Source organism: Aythya marila (assembly GCF_965140915.1).
Source record: "Aythya marila genome assembly, chromosome: 2".
In the NCBI taxonomy this organism is placed as follows: domain Eukaryota; kingdom Metazoa; phylum Chordata; class Aves; order Anseriformes; family Anatidae; genus Aythya; species Aythya marila.
This window is the reverse complement of record NC_139043.1, coordinates 81,785,154-81,806,597: the sequence shown is the minus strand read 5'-3', so window position 1 is coordinate 81,806,597 and position 21,444 is coordinate 81,785,154. Positions and strand designations below refer to the sequence as shown.

Genomic DNA, 21,444 nt, shown 5'->3' with positions numbered 1-21,444 from the left:
GGAAGTGTTGTATCTATTTAAATGCCCTTGACGGCTGAGATCTTTTGCAGTGTGTGTTTTTTTTTTGTTTTTTTGTTTTTTTTTTTTGCCTAAAGGTAGGGTTCTAAACTGACATTTAAAGAATTGACATTTCATTTGGGTGTTTGTGGATGCTCAGCACTGCTACAGAGGAGGGAACTTATTAGGCACATAAATATGAACCTCACTTTAGGTACTCGTTTTTAAAACCTGGGGCTACACCCACCCAAAACCAGCGAGGACCTACAAAGAAACCAGTGCTATAGCATCTAAGAATTCAGTATTTTCCTTCTAGAAGCTCAAAATCCTTAATGGAATAACAGCTAAGCTCTAGGAAGCCACTGTGTGCACATGGGAAGAAGGCATGTCGGGGAGCGTCCAGGTACCTTCAGGTGAAGAATCAGAATGCTTAAAGCTGTTGCTTTGCAGATTGCCAAGAATACCTCAGCACCCCAAAAAATCTCTTAAATGATTGTGTGAATCCCCCAGAGGAGCCAGGAGGGGCAGCTCTATTGTGGTTTCACCAGTAGTGAGAGGATGTAGCAGCCTACTGCTGCCTGGAAGGGCAGGCTGTGCCCCTGCACAGCACAGAGAAATGCATATGCACGAGTTGGGTGAGCAATAACAAAGACTGCCTGTGGGTAAGTGTTGCAGAAATGTGTCAGTGGCAACTACAACAGCCAGGAGAGAAAGAAGGCAGAATTCTAGGAAAGTTGATGAAAGGATCTCAGTGCTAGCACAATTCTGGATCTTTTGTGGTCGCAAAAGCAGTAGTATGTAATTCCACGTGTAACCAAGCGTAAGCCAGTCCATGGCGATGACATTTCCTGGCAGCTGAGGTTTCTGCAGTGTGAAAGTAAAAGAGCCATGGTTTGGTTGCACGTCAACTCACCGGAGCAAACCGAAGGCCACTTTTGAAAAATACCCAAAGTATTTTTCCAAGGTCACAGCAGCCAAATGCAGGGCAGAGGAAATGTTAATGATTTACCGCCTTAATTATTAGCAGCTCACATTTGCAAAACTCCCCTGGTTTTCATAGCTGTTATCATTTTAATGTGACATTACAGTGCGCTGTGGCGCTGGGACCAGTAAACCATCGATCTGATGTTACTGGTGAAATGCCGCAGTCCCAATCCTCTCTGCAGATTCACAGAATTGTTGGGGCTGGGAGGTACCTCTGGAGATCAAAGCCTATACTTAGCCCAACGGGGTCAACTAGAGTGAGGTTGGACGGGGCTGTGTTCAGTCAGGCTTTGAGTATCTCCAAGAACAGAGGCTTCACGACATCTTGAGGTCTCTTCCAACCTAGAAATTCTGTGTGGTTCTGTGATCTTTGGGCAGCCTGTAGTAGTGCTTGACACCAAAAACCATATTTCCTATGTCGAAGTGGAGCTTCCTACACTCCAGTTTGTGCCCACTGCCCCTCCTCCTGCCATGGGGCAGCACTGGGAGCAGCCTGGCTCTGTCCCTGCACCCTCCTGTCGGGTATTTGCACACACCAAGACTCCCCTCAGCCTTCCCCAGGACAACCAGCCCCAGCCCGCCACCCGCCCAGGTGAGGCAAGGCCCCGCCCCCTGCCTCATGCCACGCCCCCCTGCGCTCCCATTGGCTGCCCGCGATAACCCACCGCCCTGCAACCCACACGACGTCACTCCGGGGGGCGGGGCCTCAGCGGGGGCTTTAAAGGCGGGCGCGGGGCGCGGCCGCCGCAGCCCGGGCGGGAGGGAGGCGACGGCGGAGGGAGGGAGGCTGCGGCGGGGCGGCGGCACCACCGGCACCATGCGTGAGATCGTGCACATCCAGGCCGGGCAGTGCGGCAACCAGATCGGCGCCAAGGTACCGCCCGCGCCCCCCGGGGGCTACCCCACCGCTGGGATCCGTCCCCGGTAGCCCCCGGCAGCGGGGCTGGGTCCCCAGGCATGCAGACAATGGGAGGGCATCGGGGCGGCGTTGTGCTCGCTCATTAACCGCGCTGCTGCTAATGAAGCTGCTGTAGGAGCTGGTCCCGGTGCGGGTCGCGCCCAGGCAGCTGGCCGAGCAGGCTGGGGAGGGGTGGGGGCTGCACGGGCTGCACTGGCGGCGTGATTGGCAGCGGGCAGCTGCAGGGGGAGCTGCCATTTTGCGGAATTTGGCTTTGCAGTTCTGGGAGGTGATCAGCGACGAGCACGGCATCGACCCCACCGGCAGCTACCACGGGGACAGCGACCTGCAGCTGGAGAGGATCAACGTCTACTACAATGAAGCTGCGGGTAAGGCAACCCGCCCTGCTTCCGCAGGCACCCCGAAATAAACCGGGCAGGGATGGCAGCTGGTGTGTTACAGCTGGAAACATTCCTGAGCGAGCTGTCATCCACCACCGACTGTAAGGAGCTTTGTTCTCAGCAGCTCCGATAGCGCTGTGCTTCTGATTGATACAGGGGGTCTCTCTAGGGAATCCTTTAGGGGCTGGGGGCAGCCCAGCGGTGCCTTCATTGCACTGGCTGCTGCCTGTAGGGTCGTAACACCAACACCATTTCCTCCTGCAGGTAACAAGTATGTCCCCCGTGCCATCCTGGTGGACCTGGAGCCCGGCACAATGGACTCCGTGCGCTCCGGTCCCTTTGGGCAGATCTTCCGACCAGACAACTTTGTCTTTGGTGAGTAAATGCAGTGCAGCTCTCCCAGAGCATGAGCAATCATTTCACAAAAGCTTAGTGCAAGTGTGTGAGTGACTGGGGTGGGGCTGGATCCCAGTAGTCCAGTAGGGTTGGGAGTGAGAGATGAGCCCCCTGGGGCAGGAGAAGACACATATCAGCTCCTTACAGCTCACTAACATGGCACCTTGCTCCTGGTCTGCCTGCAGGACAGAGTGGGGCTGGCAACAACTGGGCCAAGGGGCACTACACCGAAGGTGCTGAGCTGGTGGACTCTGTGCTGGACGTGGTGAGGAAGGAGTCGGAGAGCTGCGACTGCCTGCAGGGCTTCCAGCTGACCCACTCGCTGGGCGGCGGCACCGGCTCGGGCATGGGCACCCTGCTGATCAGCAAGATCCGCGAGGAGTACCCCGACCGCATCATGAACACCTTCAGCGTCATGCCCTCCCCCAAGGTGTCGGACACGGTGGTGGAGCCCTACAATGCCACCCTTTCTGTGCACCAGCTGGTGGAGAACACGGACGAGACCTACTGCATCGACAACGAGGCCCTGTACGACATCTGCTTCCGCACCCTGAAGCTGACCACTCCCACGTACGGGGACCTCAACCACCTGGTGTCGGCCACCATGAGCGGCGTGACCACCTGCCTCCGCTTCCCCGGCCAGCTGAACGCCGACCTGCGCAAGCTGGCGGTCAACATGGTGCCTTTCCCCCGGCTGCACTTCTTCATGCCGGGCTTCGCCCCCCTGACCAGCCGCGGCAGCCAGCAGTACCGCGCCCTGACGGTGCCCGAGCTCACCCAGCAGATGTTCGACTCCAAGAACATGATGGCCGCCTGCGACCCCCGCCACGGCCGCTACCTGACGGTGGCGGCCATCTTCCGCGGCCGCATGTCCATGAAGGAGGTGGACGAGCAAATGCTCAACGTGCAGAACAAGAACAGCAGCTACTTCGTGGAGTGGATCCCCAACAACGTCAAGACGGCCGTCTGCGACATCCCGCCGCGCGGCCTCAAGATGTCCGCCACCTTCATAGGCAACAGCACGGCCATCCAGGAGCTCTTCAAGAGGATCTCGGAGCAGTTCACGGCCATGTTCCGCCGCAAGGCTTTCTTGCACTGGTACACCGGCGAGGGCATGGACGAAATGGAGTTCACCGAGGCCGAGAGCAACATGAACGACCTGGTCTCAGAGTACCAGCAATACCAGGATGCCACTGCTGACGAGCAGGGTGAATTTGAAGAGGAGGGAGAAGAGGACGAGGCTTAAGTCCCCCGTTACCAAAAGAACTTCTGTAAAGCTGGCATGCATACTGAATGACTTTCTGATAGTGGTGGTAAAGCATGTTCTTTAGATGCTGTGTACCCGATTAACCTCTCAGCACTTGTAACTTTTGACAGATTTCTCAGTGTAACAGTTCTGAATCCAATTTATTACAATGTTTTTTGTCCTTTAATGTTAAAAGCACATAAAGGCATGTATTCTAGACTCTGTTTTCTGTCTTTCTTAACACCTCAATTGGGCACAGAACAAATTTTCAGTCAGTGTGTTTGAGAAGAATTAATTTTAAAGGCAGGTTAGAAATCTATCAGCATAAAGGTGCACTCTGATCCATGGAGGCTTACATATTCTCAAGATGTATGCTTCTCATGCAAATATTTCCTGCTTTTTCTTACAGGAATCAAACCTATCTAACTTGAACATGGGAAGTCAACTAAACAGTGCAAGGACATATACATCTGACTTACTTTACAGTTTAGGTTACAATAAGAAATTTTCCACTTGTTTGTTGAACTCCTCTGCAAAGCGCAGGTGTAGATTATGCTTTCCTTCTGGCATCAGGAGCAATCTTAAAAGAGGGGGGAAAAGTACATATTGAGTATGTTGTACATTCTGGGAGCACAGGTAATTTAACTGTTTTTGTCTTTTTCCCTTGTTCTTGGTTACCCAAGTCAAAAAATTAAGTAACACTGAAGTACTGTTCCCACGTATGTGGGGTTCAGTATGTCAACTATGTCAACAAGCATACTATTTGCCCTACTTTGTTCAGGATAAGCTATGCTTAAAACCATTTTTTTCTGTCCCAGACCCAGTTTCTAGGAATGTTTTTAGTGGTCTGTGAAGACTGACATTCTGAAAATCAGCTGAGAAATTTGTCTTCTAAAGGTATGTCAAGCACCGAAGCTGCTTTGCCTCTTTCAGAGAACGCTGGCTGTCCTAGACAGGGAATGTGCTGAACAGGCTGCTACAGAAACAGATTTCGTGACACCGCTCAAACTTGGTTGGCATTTGAATTTTCTCATCTTTCTGCTAAAGACAAATTCAAAACTAATGCCATCCATTCATCTTTTAAAGTAGGAAGGGATGTCAAATTCTGCAGCAGAATTTTAACTTAAGGTACAAAAAAATGTTTAGAAGGAGAACCTGAAATCTTTAGGCTCTTAACGCTGATAGGAGTGAATGGGAAAAATCTTGTACCTTTGGTATATACTTCTTACAAACCCAGAAAGAAGTGTTAAATTCTTTGTTCTACCACTTACTAAGCTGTTTTAACAGAGCTAAGGACATTCTTGATTGATACTTTGTTGCCTTTATAACATCTAAGTCCTACTACAGTGAGGGCAATCGTTCTTTTAGTGGTGATAAAATTCTGCTTTTTTCATCAGAAAGAGTAGTAGGAACCTACCCAGTTCTTCTACCACTTCTGCCTGAATTTCATTGTCTCTTTCTTCAAAGACAAAGCAATGTACAGATGTACAATCCTACACCACTATGAATGGTTTTTGCTACTGCTGTTAAGCCTAATACGACCAAACTCTTAACCATACAGTGCAAAAACAGGATGATAGCACCTATGACAGAAGTAAACAATGCTACAAATAGCAAATCCTTTTCTACTTTACAATTCAGAGAAAAACCAAGGCAGGAAAAGCAGATGTTCAAAGAGTGTTACTGGAATTTAAGGTCTTTCTGCTTAACAATGGAAGGTCTCCTCTTCGGTGCAACAAGAAAAAAGGGGGAGGTTTGCCTAAGTATTTTCTGCGTATTTCTGAGAATATCACCGTTAGTTCCATTTCTTATCTGGTATATACACATATGGGAGAACACTTCAGCACAAAGACATGAAGAACAGCATTATGTTTTTATCATATAGCAACTTCTAATGCTTTCTTTTGTGTCTTTTCTTCCAAAGAAGCTATCTGATCCTTGTCTAGTTTTTATTATGACATGCCTTAGCACCTTGAGTGCTTTTGAGCTCAGTGGAATCTAACAGAATAACAAGTCTTATAAGCAGGGCACATGTGGGCGTCACTAGCTGGCAGACGTTGGAGAAAAAAAATGCTTGCGTGTGATTGTTGGAAAGGTCTCTTGTTCTTTTCTTTCCCATGGAATGATACCTTTTTATGAATGGCAGAGTTGACTTTGAGGTAAATGTATCACTCAGTTTTTCACAGAGATGACACCAATGACGGATTCCTACACTCTATTCACAAAAATGCATTCACTTCTCCTAATTCTTCTCTCTAATGCTAATCAGCACTGTCTGTTATTGAGTAGTAATAGAATTCTTGAATTCATGTGCAAATATATGAAGAAAATTCAGCTGGTAGAATCCCAGCTTTCTATGGGAAGCATTCCAGGTTTTCAAAAAGGAGCAGATGTTGCCTTGAGACTTTTTGTTTATGGAGTAATATCTGAGCATAGTTGTACAATTTGTCATTTAACTTCTCTGAAATACACTAATAATTCCTGACACAGTTTAAAAACAAATCTTTGAGGTGGTAGTTCACATCAACAATGAAGAGCAAAGATCAGTGTCCTCTGTTCCTCTCCAATAACCAGTACTCTTGTCCCATTCATAGCATCTAATTCACTGCCCCACTGAATGGGACAGAAATTAGGTATTTCACAACATAAGGAATGTGATGGCCATAACAGAGAAAACAAATTTGCTTATTTCAGTAAGTATTAGTGGATCTGCGTGAGAAGTAGGAAGAGAAAGAGGACCTTATGTGGCTTCTGGAGAACAACAGGAAGGCGCTTACTGAAGTACTGATCTTTCTTTGTTTCTTATTTTACATATAACAAGAAAGGTCCAGCTACACTGTTTGCATCATAAGCTGCGAGGGAAATTTAGAATAGTTCCATCTGTGACAGAGAATACTTGCCCAAATGCATTTTTTTTAACTTTTTTTTTTTTTTTTTTAACTTTGTGGATTTGAACTTCCTTTCTTCAACGATGGTTTAGAAACACTCCATCACAAAACTTACCGGGAGCCTTTGATGTGCTTCTGAATGTATTCTGCATGATAGCGTGGAACCAAAGGGTCTTTCTCACCATGAATTATAAACGTGGGGCATTTAATGAGAGGCAGCAACTCTTGGCAGATATTACCTAGGGAGAAAATAAATGAAGGTTACACTTCATGTTAAAATAGTGTGAAAGACTGAAACTGCTTCTGTAAAGGACTGTGAAAACTCAGATTCTAGCTGTTTGTTGCCTCGCCCTCTGGATAGCATGCAATTATTTCACAGAATCATGTAAATAGGGCTATAACATTTCTTTCACTAAAGTACTATGCGAGTACTGAAATTTGCTTAATTAATGAATATTAACAGAAGTGGATAGAGCAAATGAATTTAATCGTCCCATGTCCCTAGGCGCGCTCTCTCTCTCTTTTTTTTTTTTTTTTCTTTTTCTTTTTTATTTTAGCATCTTACTGCCTTCATGCTACATTTTCTTATCCTGGCTATCTGTTTCCAAGACTTGCTACTTTTATCAACAAGTTAACCTAGGTTGTACTTCTGCCTGTTCCACCCACCAAACCCCTCGCTGTCAGCAATAAATAACCATTTAATACAAATTATACTAAAACTATTCAAAGGTTACTCTTCCTGCCCACTCAATTTTACAGAACCTCAATAATAATTTTATACTTACTAGTCTTAAATCTCAGTAGAAGTAATTTTAATGCTTTTCATTAGAGACTTTTCTATTTTTCCCCTTTTCTTTTTTACCTCATCACATAGTGCCACAGTTTCCATACTCTTTGGCTAGCTTCCCACGCTCCTGCAAGGGAATCTATGTGCAAAGCATACTTGATGTGTTTTATGTTCCATTTATCCTTGAGATAGCTTTATGTCCCATTTGCAGTTTTCTCCTTGCAGTTACCAACAGCTGCACAGTTAATATTTGTGTGCACATGTCTTCCCTAGCTCTTAAGTCATTCATGGTTTCATAGAGTTTTTCCAATTGTTTGGTTATTTACCTTCTCTTAGTTTGCAGTTATAACCCTTAAATATTTTCATTTAGAACTTTGTACTCGTGGTTATCAAATACTTGCACAAATGTTGACTGTGTTTCAGAACAACTAACAAACAAATTTAAGTTATTTACCGAAGGCCACAGTTGGCAGTCAAGCTAGGAAATAAAACTGTTCCATTCTATAACCACTAGGTTATGTTTACTCTAATAACAAATAACAGCAAGAAGAACTTTGAATTTTGCAGCTTTATGAGCTTAGTCAGTATTGATAAATGTTGGTACCCTCTAAAAGTTCTTTTCTTGTACAAGTTCATACTAGAAGCTGTTAGGGCAAATAATCTGTTCTTTAAAAGGAACTTGAGTTGTTGACGAACAAAAGTTTCGTTGTCCTTTTATCTCCGATTTGTTTTTCTCCTCTAATGGCTTTTACTAACCCCTTTGCTTGTATTCACCACAAATAGCCTTTTCTGCAGTGTTACTTAACTTTAATTCAAAGGTCTGCTTGTATTCTAAGTCACTGTTCCCAAGTTAATCATGGAAAAATTGCAGTCTGATGGTAGCTAATCATTTTCAGCAAATGTTAGTCTTCCCTCAAGATCTGACCCAGTTACAGCATCTGGATAATTCAGCTCCTTGTTACATGTTACCGGGTGGCTTCCATTTCACAGTTGCTCCACCTCATAGAGTTTGACGCGTGTGCAGACAGTAAGAGGATGCTACAGCCAGTGTTTCATTGGCTTGGGCTTTGGACTTAAGAATAAACAAGTTTTAGGGAGATACGTTCTAGAAAGGATAAAATGAAATGATATCACAGTTCGTTACAACTCTCTACGGAGAGAAATTCTAGCACCATGTTGCTGATGCATGGGGAATCTTTATGAAAAAATGTGAAAAAATATTTTTCCCTTTAGTACCTGCTGTCTGTTAATGTATATCATCTCCCGTCTTTCATTATGAGAGCTGCAGGAAAATATATTTAAGAGAATTACAGACTTCTTGTTTTATATACTATGTATTTCAGCTTTGTCAAACTGAAGGGAATCTTCCCGTGAATTAAAACAGAACTGCCGGTTACTATTCATGGTACCCTTGGTTGCAAAGGCTATGTAGAGTAATTGGAGAAGTCTTCAGAGAAAAACATTCAATAGTGATTATACTGCTTGGTTTAACTATTTTTGGATTTGAAATGCCCAAGCTGTGACAATACTATTTTTTAAGTATTTTGTTGGTTCTGAGTTCTGAAAATCTGAACTTTTTTCTTTTTGTACTCATCATACGGTACTAGTTTGAAAAAGTGCTTCAGCTACTGCTCGCACAAACTCAGATGAACACACCTCGCTTCTGGGGTATCCTAATGTCACCAAGATGCAGTGCATAGATGCTCAGAAAGTAGAGGAGAAAAACAAAAGCAATAATTTAATCATGTAGTTTTGTGGTGGAGCAAGAGAAGGGACTCATCACCTAACTATTCCCATAAATGCTTTCTCCTCCTGTACCTTGCTGGTTCTGTGAACCATCTGAAAAGTAATTGCTTTATTCATAAGTGTGAGTCAGGCACAGCTTTTAAAGCCATATGCAGAGGCCTTCCTTTCCCGGCTGCCAGGAATACTGCTAGATTTTTATCCAGAACTGTCTGCTACTATAATTGCTTCAGATTAACACCGTAAATGCCTTACCATCTGATTTTTCAGCAAAGCTGGATATTCCATCCACCCAAGCCTCACAGGTTTTTGCAAAGTATTCATGTCCATACATTTCTTCCAGTGGTTTCTTAACCTTTTCACTCCATTTTGAAACATCTCGGATACCTATATAAAATAACATTGAAGTACGTTAGGACCTTTCCTGATAAAACCCAGCACTGTCAACATCCAATACGAGTAACTTTTCAAAGACGACTGCAGATACGAACTTAAAACCTGAAATTGCATTCAATGGTTTTAAATTATTCTTAGCACGGAAAGGGTATAAAAAAGGAGTCGTTTTATTATCTCCGCTGCAATCTTTCTGAGTTACAAAAGACTATCTTATTATGTTCCCATGGGGGAAAATTATATACATGTAGAAGAACACAGTCCTACAATTCCTGTTTTTTCCTTTTTTTGAGGGCACTCAGAAGAAGAGCTCAAGGAGGTACCTTGTAGTAATCTCGTGTATGAAAAGGGGACTATTTTTGTAACACTGTACCAGAGCTAGCAGTTCTTTTTTAAATCCTTTAGCCTTTTGCTTTGGTTTATGGATGGAAGTTCTTCCATGGCTTTTACCAGTATTCAGAGGAAGGAAGTTCTTACTAAGGCATTCCAGCAGGCTGACATCATGGTACATTTGCCATAGTCTTAGAAAAAAACAAGCAGCTCTACTTAGTAGAGCCCCATGACTCATGGCATACTGGCTACAGTTGTACAAATAATCTGACATTCTAGTTATTTGTCAGGTTTACCTATTTTTCCCCTAAAATTTTATATATAGCTCACAAACTAGATATCCACAAAGGTGACTTTCACTAAACTGTGTTTCAGAAGTGCAGCTTTTCATCAAGAAAGTTCAAAACAACATTGACAAACCAGAGAATGGAAAATAGACCTAAAAAGTACTGAATCATCCAACAGTAATATATGCCAGTAGCAAAGCTTTTAATTGGTTTCAGATGGGAAATAAGGAAAGAAAGGACTTTGCAGTTAATTAACAAGCAGAACCTGTCCAGCCAAATGAGCGAGGTAGTACTGATTGAAAGTGTTGTTTTGAAACAACATCTGATTGGTAACCACCAGGAAATGAGTGTGATCATCCTGGGCTAGCTGTCACTGAACAGCTGTTTCCCTTACAGAATTTACTGTTTTTATCCATGCAGCCATCATTACTTTAAAAAGATAGGAAGAAGAAAGCCAAACCTTAAAAGGACATAGATACCAAAAGAACACCTTTCTCTCTTACCAAACCCTGTGTTGTAGGTGAGGTGCACTGATGGGCTTTGTGGAAGGCTGGCAATGCTACTTCAGGAGCTGTGTCACCCAGAGAGAGATGTTGAAAGCACCAGTCCACAAAAAGGCCAAAAGTCAGCACAGTTGCAGGCACTAACTGCAGTCCTTCTAAAGTAAGACTTATTTTTTCTATCGGCTCATTCTGACTGATGTGTATTTTGTAATTAGTATGTAATAAAACCTCTGTACATATAAAAGCCTGTAAAGAACTGAAGTAGCACTTTTACAGAGCTTAAAAAAAAAACAACAAAACAAAACAAAAAGCAAACAAACAAACAAAAAAACAAACTACTGCTACCACCAATGATAATGAAAATGCTTTAATACAGGTGATGTAAGTACACATGTACAATACATACATGAGTAATTTAGCTGAAGCCAAACAGATTCCACAGCTGGTATAAATCAAACACCAATCACTTCAATTAAATGACAGTCAGTTACATTTGTTGAGAGGCTGTGTAGTTAACTCTTTATTTTTAATTTCAGAAGTAAATAAGGTTGATTTCTGAGTTTGCTAGCACTGTTTGCTGTTTTGTTTTAGAGTAGCAAATGGTCAGATTTTATTTTACTTGAGTGTAATAATGATCAGAAATATGGAGTTTGTTTATTTTGGAAAGGTTTTGTAACCACAGTAATTAACTTGAAAGGAATGCAAATTAGAAAGGCATCTTGGGATGTTTACTTGAATGATTCATTTGCTTCCTTTGCTCAAATGGTAAGTTATGAGGTTGTTTTCTTACTGACCACGTACTATATAGACGCTAGAGGCAAAAGCCGTTACATGCTAGTCTAATGATTTTCTGTGGAATTTGTCTAAGTGTTGTGCAAGATGTCAGAAAGTAAATCAAATGTGGGGTCAGTAGGATTATTTTTAGTTTATTTTTAGGAATTTGTTAAAGCAACAAAATTCTTACCTTCTGAAATCTACTGGCAAGCTATTATAACTTATGCTTTTTAGCAGCTGTTGATGAGGGCTTCTTAATCCCACTATATTATCCTCAGAGTAATGGCTGGGCAATTTCTTCCTATGATTTTAATCTATCCCTATAGTTAGCAACTTGGTAAATTTTGTGTCTTGTTTTTTTTTTATGTCTTCAATTGCATCTCTGCTTAGCTGTAGCGTAACTGAAATCCTTAGATTAAGATGAAATGAGAATAATTCATTTAGGATATGATATTCCCCTACCCACTCCATTTATACATACCATTATAAATTCTCACGTCCTCTTGAGTAACGCTAGCATTTGCTCCCCAGACAACCAACTTGTGGATAAGAGCTGGATACTTTGCGGCTGCGATGAGTGCTGTAATACCACCGTCACTCCATCCCAGCAAAGAGAACTTCTTGAATTTCAGTGCCTTGATTTGTACAAGAAAGTTATATGAAAAATATCAGTTGGCTTTACTGGTAAATATCAAGCATTTTTTGAAAACTGTCTGTACAGATCTAGACACAACACTGCATAGTTGAGCTATCGTTAGCTTACAGCTAGCTAGAAAATATAGATTTTCCCTCTATACAAAAAAAAAAAAAAAACCAAAACCAAAAACAAACAAACAAACAAAAACAACATGGAAAGGTCAAATATTTGGAAAACAAGTTTTACCTGCCCTTCCATATTTCCATGGCTGTTTAAGGAAACAAACATTAGTCATATTAGATTTCTGCCACATTTAAGAAGCCCTCATGAAATTAAGAAATGTTTATTTAGAATGGATAGTAAAGACCTTTTCAGTAAACCTGACAGTATCAAGAATGTGTGGATTCTCTTTGTGTAAAGTTGGCAAAGACTCTCACAGTGTGGGATGGTATGTAATCCAAGACCCAGATGAATTTAAAAATTTTAAGATTTAAAATAATGGAATCCAGTGATCTAATTTACTGATGCTAGCTGTTTGCTTTTTTCTTTATTAAAGTAAAAGAAAAAAGGGAAACAATCCACTGAGTAATGACCAAAATATGCTTAATGTGTTTGCTACAGGATTGTATTGAATTTAGGTGCCTAAGCCACATTTTCTGAATCATACAACTGAAGAACTCATGAATTCATGATGAACTAATTTTAAGTTCTAGTTCATCATGAATTCCAGTTCAAAGCACTGTTGTTGCAACACCTCCTTCTCATAAAGGAAGGCTCAAAGCAAAAAAAAAGTCAACCAAAACCTTAACTCATTCTGACTTGTACACTGCTTTTCACTTAGAATTCAAAATTCTCGTTTGCTCACATATCCAAGATCTGTGGTAGAGGGCAACAGCAGTAACAGGAGGGAGGATTTTGTGTATATGATGTTCGGTGGGCAAAAGGTGAAGAAGATAAAGGCATTAAGGAACACATTCACCATTTTTACCAGAATGATATTTAGTGGTTAAGAAGTATTTGATGTTTTGCATGTAGGAGTCTGAGTTTGTGAACTCTTTAGCAAAGAAGCATAATCAAGGGTTTCAAAGTTGTTGTTTTTTATGTTTTTTTTTTCTTTTTTTTCTTTTTCAAAAATCACATCTTTTTAGATGACATCAATGAAGATATTGTAATTGTGAAGGAAAAAGAGCAAGTTAGTTCATCAAGGGGTTTTGGTGCTCAGTGTTTTGCTGTTGGAAGTCCAGTCTTGCTTTCTTTGGACAGAAGAAAGCAAAAACACTGGAAATCAGAGGAACAAAAGAACTACACAGAGAGGAAAAAGTAGTTTATAATCTGGAATCTTACTCTTGCTTGTAAACTTGAAGCTCAAGTGAGGCATAGCCTTATCAGTTGAGCTGACACTTGACAAACTTCTATTGCTCTCATGCTTTTCTGGTTTTGGCCCCTTCCTCGCTACTACATGTAGGTTTACTGTAGTGTTGGTCAATACTCAATTTTACCCAACTAAGCCATAATTAGCAAACAGAAAAGAAATAAGGTAGGGTAAAGAAAAGGACACATTAGGTACGATCTGACAGGAAGAAAAGGGAGCCTGGAATTTTAGTAGCCAATCACAAGTTGACCTTGGCCTGCTCAAAAATTAGTTATCTGTGATCAACTTTAAGTATTGTTCTGCTGAAGTGTTACTGGTGTCTTGGCAAGTTCCAGGAGTTGGCAGCAGTGCTTATAAAGCTAATGTTTTTTTGTTGCTGCTGTTCTCCTAGCACCAACAGCAAATCATGAATCTCAGAGTTGGCTGATGGGTGGAATAGATTTTTTTTTTTTTCTCTGTCTTAAGTTATTTGCCAGTGCTTCAGCTGAGATACAGAAGCTGAAATAGAGAAGCTCCAGTTCTGTATTTCTCTCATTAACTAGCCATTATCTCTATGTGTTCTTTGGGTTGTCTCAGGATTCCTTCCAGCATGAGGAATTTAACTTATCCTTTGTGCCTTTCAAAAAAAAACCAACAATATGATGTAACAGATATTTTGGATATGGCGTGCATGTTTGTTTGCTTTAATCTTGAACTACTTACAGCACAGGCTTCTACTTAATATTGGCAGTAACCTGAGAGCTGGTTTCAGCTCCTTGATTCCATGGGTGATTTTGTGCTCTCTTTACCCAATAGGGGAATAATATCTCCTTTGAAATCACCTCCTCCATCAAGGTCTGTGTGAAATGCAATTGAGAGATCATGTGTGCTGTGACAAAAATAATTTATAACAGTGCCATGTAATATCACTCTGTACCATATACTTTCATTGGATCACTGGAAGTATTCCATAAGTAAGGGCTGCAGTTGATTTACCAGAACTGGGAGAAGCTCAAACCCATACTTTCATTTGGACAGTAGATCTTCAGAATAAGTACCTCTTAAATATCAATAGTATTTCCATAATGATAATTTTTAATGCTGTGGGCCTTTGCTAGGCTATTCTTACAGACTGGGATGGAGCACAGCAAAGTAGGCTTATTGTGTTATACTCCTTTCATTTCACACAAATTCCTCGACAGAACCCACACAGTGATATACAGCTCTGTCATCTGCATCAAGGTGCAAAATACTCTTCAGAATTTCAGCTTTTGTTATTTTGTCAAAACCTTGCAGCAGCCACAGCTCCAGCAGAGGCACCAGAATCTGGAAGAGCCTAGAATCAAGGTTCTGAAGGCCCACCTATACAGATGGATTTTCTGTCTGTGTCCATGCAAAGCATATACCATCATAAAGCCCTCTGCAGGAGTTACGACTTTTTTTTTTTTTTTTTCTCTGGAAATCCTAGTTGGGATGATTCCTTCAGATTTGTGCTATCCTTTATATGCTAGGCTAAAATAGAATCAAGTTACCCATGCTTGGGAAGACTTTAATCATTTGTTGTTATATGCTCACATCAACGAACAGCTTCAAAAATAACAGGATGCCACATCTCATCTGCTTTGGCAGCTTTAAAGATTGGTAGGCTGCTGTCCTGTTTGCACACTGCATGGTTACATGCTTTTTGAGGACAGCTTTGTTTTTTGTTTGGCATCTGTTGGTATTTAAACAGAGGCAGGAAAGGGGGTTACAACCATTTAAACAAAAACTTTGTCACCTATCCATGGGAGCAGCTTTATTTTCTTTGTTAGTGTAGCAGAAGAAATTGGTGACTTACTGTGCAGAGAGATTGCTTCTACGGTTAGAGGGCACAATTGTATCTTAATCCCGATTCTGCTGTCAGACTGATTTTGTTTCACCATGCAGAATACGGCTGCATTTCCAGTTTCATATGGTTCTGTAAGGTTACTGTTTGTTACAGAAATACATTTGGATTCACTGTCTGAATCTTGTCTCATATTTTCGGAATTTTAATGTTCTGCCAACTTTCTTAACATGGCCAAAGAAACTGTATAGCTTAACGTAACAAAGCCCAAATATTAGGTAAAACTAAACCGGAGAATAGTATTAGCACTTAGAAGATGGAATAAAAGCAGAATTTAGGAATAAATATTTCTCCATCCCATAGGATTTTTTATTTCAGCTTTAGGTCATATTCTTCATAATAACAATAGCTCTGTTATTAAGAGCTGTTACGATCACAGGAACCCTCCAATTTCCCACAAAATTTATTTCAGTAATAGGCTGGAAAATGCAAAGTGTCAGCTTAGTTTTCAGAATCAGATGTTTCTTGCGATGGATTGCTCAAGGCAAAATGCCAAGATTCTATTAGCTAGAAACATTTCTAAGAACCTTTCACTACTGTAATCCCTTCCAGTCAAATCACTTGGCATAGGCTTTGTTTTTATATATATAGTTCACCTAAATTTACACGGTTCTTGGCTGTAAACCTCTAAGGGCAGGGTTCTGGAATAAAAATGTATTGCTTTATAATTAATCCCCACTGCTGAACCTCTGTGTATATTGCAGAAGAAATGGAAGAAGAAAATATTTTCCAGAACAGTGTGTGTTTGCCCAGTTTTAAGCCTTCGTTTGTGCGTTCTTTTGCATAACTTGCTATCTGCTGGAAACAACACATAACAGTAGGAAAACAGATTTTAAATATATATGGAGAAATAATAAAATCTGAGAAGAGATTTACCTGCATAAGATCTACAGCATCTTTTGCATCCCTCTCAAAGAAATCTGGAGGAAAGTCTCGGGATGGAGGGATGGACTGGCCATATCCCCGAGGATCCCAAGCAACGATTGTGAAAAGTTGCTTATTCATAGACTTAAGTTGTGGTCCAAAATCTGTTTGACCACTCCCTGGAAAACCATAATTTTTCAATTAAAGTAACCACCATAATACTTCTATAGCATGCATGTATTGTATCTTAATTCTAAAAAAGAGGCTATCCATCAACTGAAGTGCACTTAATTTGTAACTACATTTGTAACTAATATTTGTATATTGTAACTAAGCATTGCAACTCTCAGAAAGTGCCATAATAAAAATATTTTAAAAGTATCTGTGGTGCACTGAGAGCAAACTATTTCTAGTAGGTATGTAAGCTTACCAAAACTGTGCTCTGCCTGGATGCTCTGAAAGAGTACCTTAAACTGATTTACCTGGAATTAACAGGGGTAAGGGCATATTTTTAACAGATTTAAAGCAGTAGCATGATCACTGCTGTTCATCTGGCCAGCACAGAGGAAACTGTGGACAGGGAGGAATATACTGACTCTATCTCCTAAATTGTGATCTAGGTAAAAAGCATTGTGAGAGACAGTTCTCATTTGATGAAACACTTCAATAAAACTATACAACTATGGGTGCTTGAAGCTGAGCTTTAAATACTTGTCCTGAGGTGAGAACAGGGACACAGAAACCAGAGAATTCTAACTTCTGATTTTTCTAAGATGTTTGTTGCCAAAAAAAAGTCAAATAGATGTTTTTTTTTCTGATGCAGAACTGTTTCTTTTATTGATTTTTTTTGGTCTGACTTTCAAAAGATTTTTTTTTTTTTTAAATGAAGTACTCCAGTCTAAAAAATGCTACTGCACTAAGCTATCTATGAATGCTAGGAGGAAGGTAAGAAGACTGCATTTTTTTTTTTTTCATTTGGATTATGGTCATGTGGTAACAGTATTGCACTACTTGATTAAAATCTGTTCAGCTCTAATATAAAATATTCGAAGGATGAAAACTGAGTATCAAGTTGGTTATTTATCATTATATTAAAATGGTTGTGCAAGGGCTAAATGCACTGCAAAAATCCAGGGGGAAGAAAAGCTTGTGTTAATTTCAAAGTATTGTTATCAAAAGCATTGATCTCAATGGACAGATATTGTGTAGCTAGCAGAACCTGCTGTCCGACTCTAAATGTCATGGAGAGTTTTAAAGATGTTGCCCTCAATAACCAAAACATGAAAACGCATTTTTAAGCAAAAAGTAAGTATCAACCAGGCCTTTTTCACTATGATAATAAACTGAAGTGCGGTATTAAGCCTATTAATTCAATTGGAATACACCTGATTTCTAAAAACCAAATGCATCCATCAGTTGTGTAACAAACACAGCTGACCGGATTCTTCCCTCCCTCCCCTCCCACCCCCATTACTTTGCACCTTCTGTAGCTATTTGCCACTTGTACTGGACGCTCACTTTGCACAGTCAAATCCAGAAGGTGTGAGTGACTATGAAATAAATTCAGAACCAATACCTCTATGTTTTTATATAAGGTGCCTGGTGAGATAAATAGTCTTTAAAAACAGTTAACTGGTTGCAGTAACTCTACATTTCCCTATCTTTTGTATGTGTGGCAATTTTATCTTTCAACAGCAATGCTCCATAATCAGGTGCTGAACACAGTACAAAATAGTTGTGTATGTTCTAGCCTGAATGGTAAATGAGGTGGTTGCTCTACAAAGATAAGACAGTCTCCAGACCTAGCATTCCGGGAAGCAGGAGAACTGCATGGCTTCCTTCTCCCGTCTGCTGATAATGCAAGTTGACTCCATTCACTTGGATTTTGGCAGATGTTATGGAAGTACTAGGGAAGGGAAGAGAAAAAGGAGAACATTCAGACAGCTAATTCTCATTACTACGTGGACATTAAAGGAATATAGAATAATTACTTTTTTTAGACACAAAAGACAATACAAAAAAATTTAAATAGGTCACTAGCCCTTTCACAGATGCACAGAAGACTAAATACAAAACTTGACAGGAGCACAGATGTATTCAGTATGTGATCACTGTATAACGTTTGCACTTATATTTCACAAATACAGTTAAATGAATTAAAATAAAGGAGAGGAAAAAAACAACCGTGCAGCAAGGGGAATACAAATACATCTTTACTTGGCTAAAGAAATGTGGTGAAAGAGATATATTACAGAGGAGAAACCTCCTGCTGCTACAGAGTAACTTTTGAAATGGCTGGTGTTCACTTTATTACTACTGAACTGTACTTCTCTATCTGCCAAAGAAACCACAAATTATTGTTACAGTTCCTGATGTAGGAGGCCTACATGAGAAACACCTTGCAGGGAGATGAGGGTGATATTTCTGCCACCGTAATACTTAACTGGAAAATACTGCATGACCAAACATCCCTACCCACTGAAGAAGTATTCTAAATGGAAAAATGTGAACTGGCGAGATTACAGGGACTGACCACACAGGACATCACCCTAAAATGCTTGCATTAACCTTTTACTGCGAAGCAAGATGTGCAAATGCAGTTAACCTGAGATACCGCTTCTAGATACAAATACCCAGTGAGAATGTTAGAAGTAGCATATATTGGAGGTATTGTCTGAACAGTATAAATGACTGCATCTGATATCCCAAGCAAGTTTGTTCCCAAATGGTTGTGAGATGTCTTTTCACCAACATAACTCATTTTAATTAGAGGTAGTAATGTATGAATTTTGCCATTTGGTTGCCTAATGCTTAACCTTAATTCCCTGCACTTCTCAGTCTATGTAGATTAGTCTTCCCCCATGAATTCAATCAATATGAACTTCACATGCCTACTTACAGAAATGCTGCTTCCCACTGTTACATGTAACAATTTAACTTTAAGTCCACATACCACACCTGATACAGCTATATACTTCACAATGTATACTCTGAACGTAGCATTCAGATATACCTTCTCCCCTTTGAATATGAGTTTTGCCTTTTTCTAAAAGAGGATGTTTTGTTATCTTTTCCTTAATATACCATCTTATAATTTGTGATTCAACTGGTTATTTTATCACAGTTCTCACCATAAAAAGTGAATACCTTGCTCTTAATGATTGTTATAGAAATCTGATTTATTTTTTTGCTTCTGATTATTAATTGCCAAAAGCAGGTCCAGATCCAGACAAAGCAGAAATATTCATTGCTCTATTACCATTTTTTAAAAAAGTAACCAATATGTGGTCTTCATAGCCAAGGGGTATATATTCTAATTTCATGATTCAAATAGTGGTAGATTTTTTTCCCCAGCTCTACCCTTTTACCTTTTTCAGGATTAATTATTAACATTGGGAGCTCAGGAATTTTGCTGAGCTTGTGAGGCACAGTTCTTGGATCTCGCTTCAGTCCAATGAAATTTGGCAGTTTCACATACAGTGTACTTTCAATACTTTATATACATATTTGTATGAGAAACTGTCCTGGAAGAGGCTATTCCTGAAAGACTTGGTCTTCCCCACAGTAAGCTCCTGTGAGTCTGAAATCGCATCAGTATGGCTGTCACCGTGATGACCTCACTTCTGCATTTTTTTTAGTAAAGAGTGCATTGTTGGGCATCATCATGTTTGTGGAAGCAATGGTGAAATACAAAAGCAAACAGAGAAGAAAACCAAACCATGCTGTAACTGAATGAACAGTGTCAGAGCCTGTAGCCCTGCGTTCAGCAAGGCAGGAGGGCTGCAGAGCCCGTGGGTTTTGCAAGGTGCACCACGCTGCACCTCATGCTCTGTAGGAACACACCTGGGTCTGGATGCCACCTTTCTGTTCCTGCTGGGCTGGAATGCAACTCGGTCTTTATTTGTGTGTAGGGGAAAAAATGGTGTCATGTCTCTTCTCCTTAACAGGCTTTGCAGAGTAAGCAGCATTACTTGGCTGTTAATCCTTCTCCTCGCCCTTCTTTCGTGCTACCTGCAGGACAGCCGGTGCCCGCAGGTGCTAGGGGCGCGTTTTGCATTGCATCCTGCGCTGCCATGCAGGGGGAAAGCGGATGGCAGAGGGGAGGCGAGGCTGCGGAGAAGGGGCTGCGGTGCAGAAAAAGCAGCTAAGGGCTCTTCCCAGCCGAACAAGCCCCCCCAGCGACCTGCAGCAGCCCTTTCCTTAGAGTGACACCAGCGTCCCTATTGTCACCCCCCCGCTTTGCTAAACCACCTCTCCCACCACCACCAGGACTGCCACCCACCCCTGCCTGTCAAACACCACCTTCACCAAACCCTTCTGCTCTCGGCCACCGAGCCGTGGGGCAGGAGGCGGCTGTGTTTTATTTATTTTTTTACCCGTAGGAGGCGGCCGGTCCCCGGGGCGTGAGCGGCACGGAGCGGGGGGACAGCGGCAGCAGCAGCGCCCGCAGCGCCCTGGCGGCGCCCGGCACCGCCATTTTGGGTCCCCGCTCCGCCTCCCTCCCTCCCTTCCCCTTGGCCGCAATGGCGGCGGCGCCTGCTGGCTGTGGGGACGAATGGCGGCGGGGGCTGTGAGGAGCTGAGGCAGGCTTGGGGCAGAGCCACGACCTCCTGGTTTCCTCAAGGCAGCTCCAGCTCGCTGGGAGCTCAGTGGCTGCCCCCAGAGTGGGTGATAATGTCAGCCTGCTCTCCCCCTCTGCTTGGGTTGGGGCAACGAGTCTCTCAGGTGAACGGCAGCCATAGCAAAGGCGGGTGCATAAAGGGATTAACTCAACTCTCTGAGCATACTGGTTCGGTTTATCCCCTGAGCAGATCAAACCATTTAAGATTAAGGTCTTTAGGATAGCTAATTACGAGCAATCCATCATCGGGACAAGCTGCCTTCACTCTTGCCCAGTGACACGTACGAGCCCCTACAGTTTCCTTCCATGTTCAGAGCCTCATTTTTGCTCTATGAGTATCAGTATCCACACTTCTGGTGGGAAATGACCAGAGGTAGCAGCTGATTATTTTGAGTTGAGGAAAAATAGGTATCTTGGTCTTTTGCTACACTATTTTTTCTGAAATTTGCAGCTCCCTCA

The 21,444-nt window shown here is 41.7% G+C and overlaps 2 protein-coding genes across 2 annotated transcripts; one reads left to right on the top strand and one right to left on the bottom strand.

Moving 5' to 3' along the window:
* The first annotated feature begins 1,729 nt into the window (after nucleotides 1–1,729).
* On the top strand, nucleotides 1,730–4,088 carry LOC309874953 (tubulin beta-1 chain). Its single transcript, XM_082753783.1, has 4 exons — nucleotides 1,730–1,855; nucleotides 2,160–2,268; nucleotides 2,545–2,655; nucleotides 2,862–4,088. The coding sequence occupies exons 1-4, from the start codon at nucleotides 1,799–1,801 to the stop codon at nucleotides 3,920–3,922; spliced, it is 1,338 nt and encodes a 445-aa protein (XP_082609909.1). The 5' UTR covers nucleotides 1,730–1,798; the 3' UTR covers nucleotides 3,923–4,088.
* A 275-nt stretch (nucleotides 4,089–4,363) lies between these two features.
* Nucleotides 4,364–20,847, bottom strand: BPHL (biphenyl hydrolase like). Its single transcript, XM_082753784.1, has 7 exons — nucleotides 20,741–20,847; nucleotides 18,167–18,270; nucleotides 16,377–16,543; nucleotides 12,109–12,262; nucleotides 9,596–9,727; nucleotides 6,926–7,049; nucleotides 4,364–4,502 (listed from the first exon to the last, which is right to left on the bottom strand). The coding sequence occupies exons 1-7, from the start codon at nucleotides 20,839–20,841 to the stop codon at nucleotides 4,415–4,417; spliced, it is 870 nt and encodes a 289-aa protein (XP_082609910.1). The 5' UTR covers nucleotides 20,842–20,847; the 3' UTR covers nucleotides 4,364–4,414.
* Nucleotides 20,848–21,444: the final 597 nt, after the last annotated feature.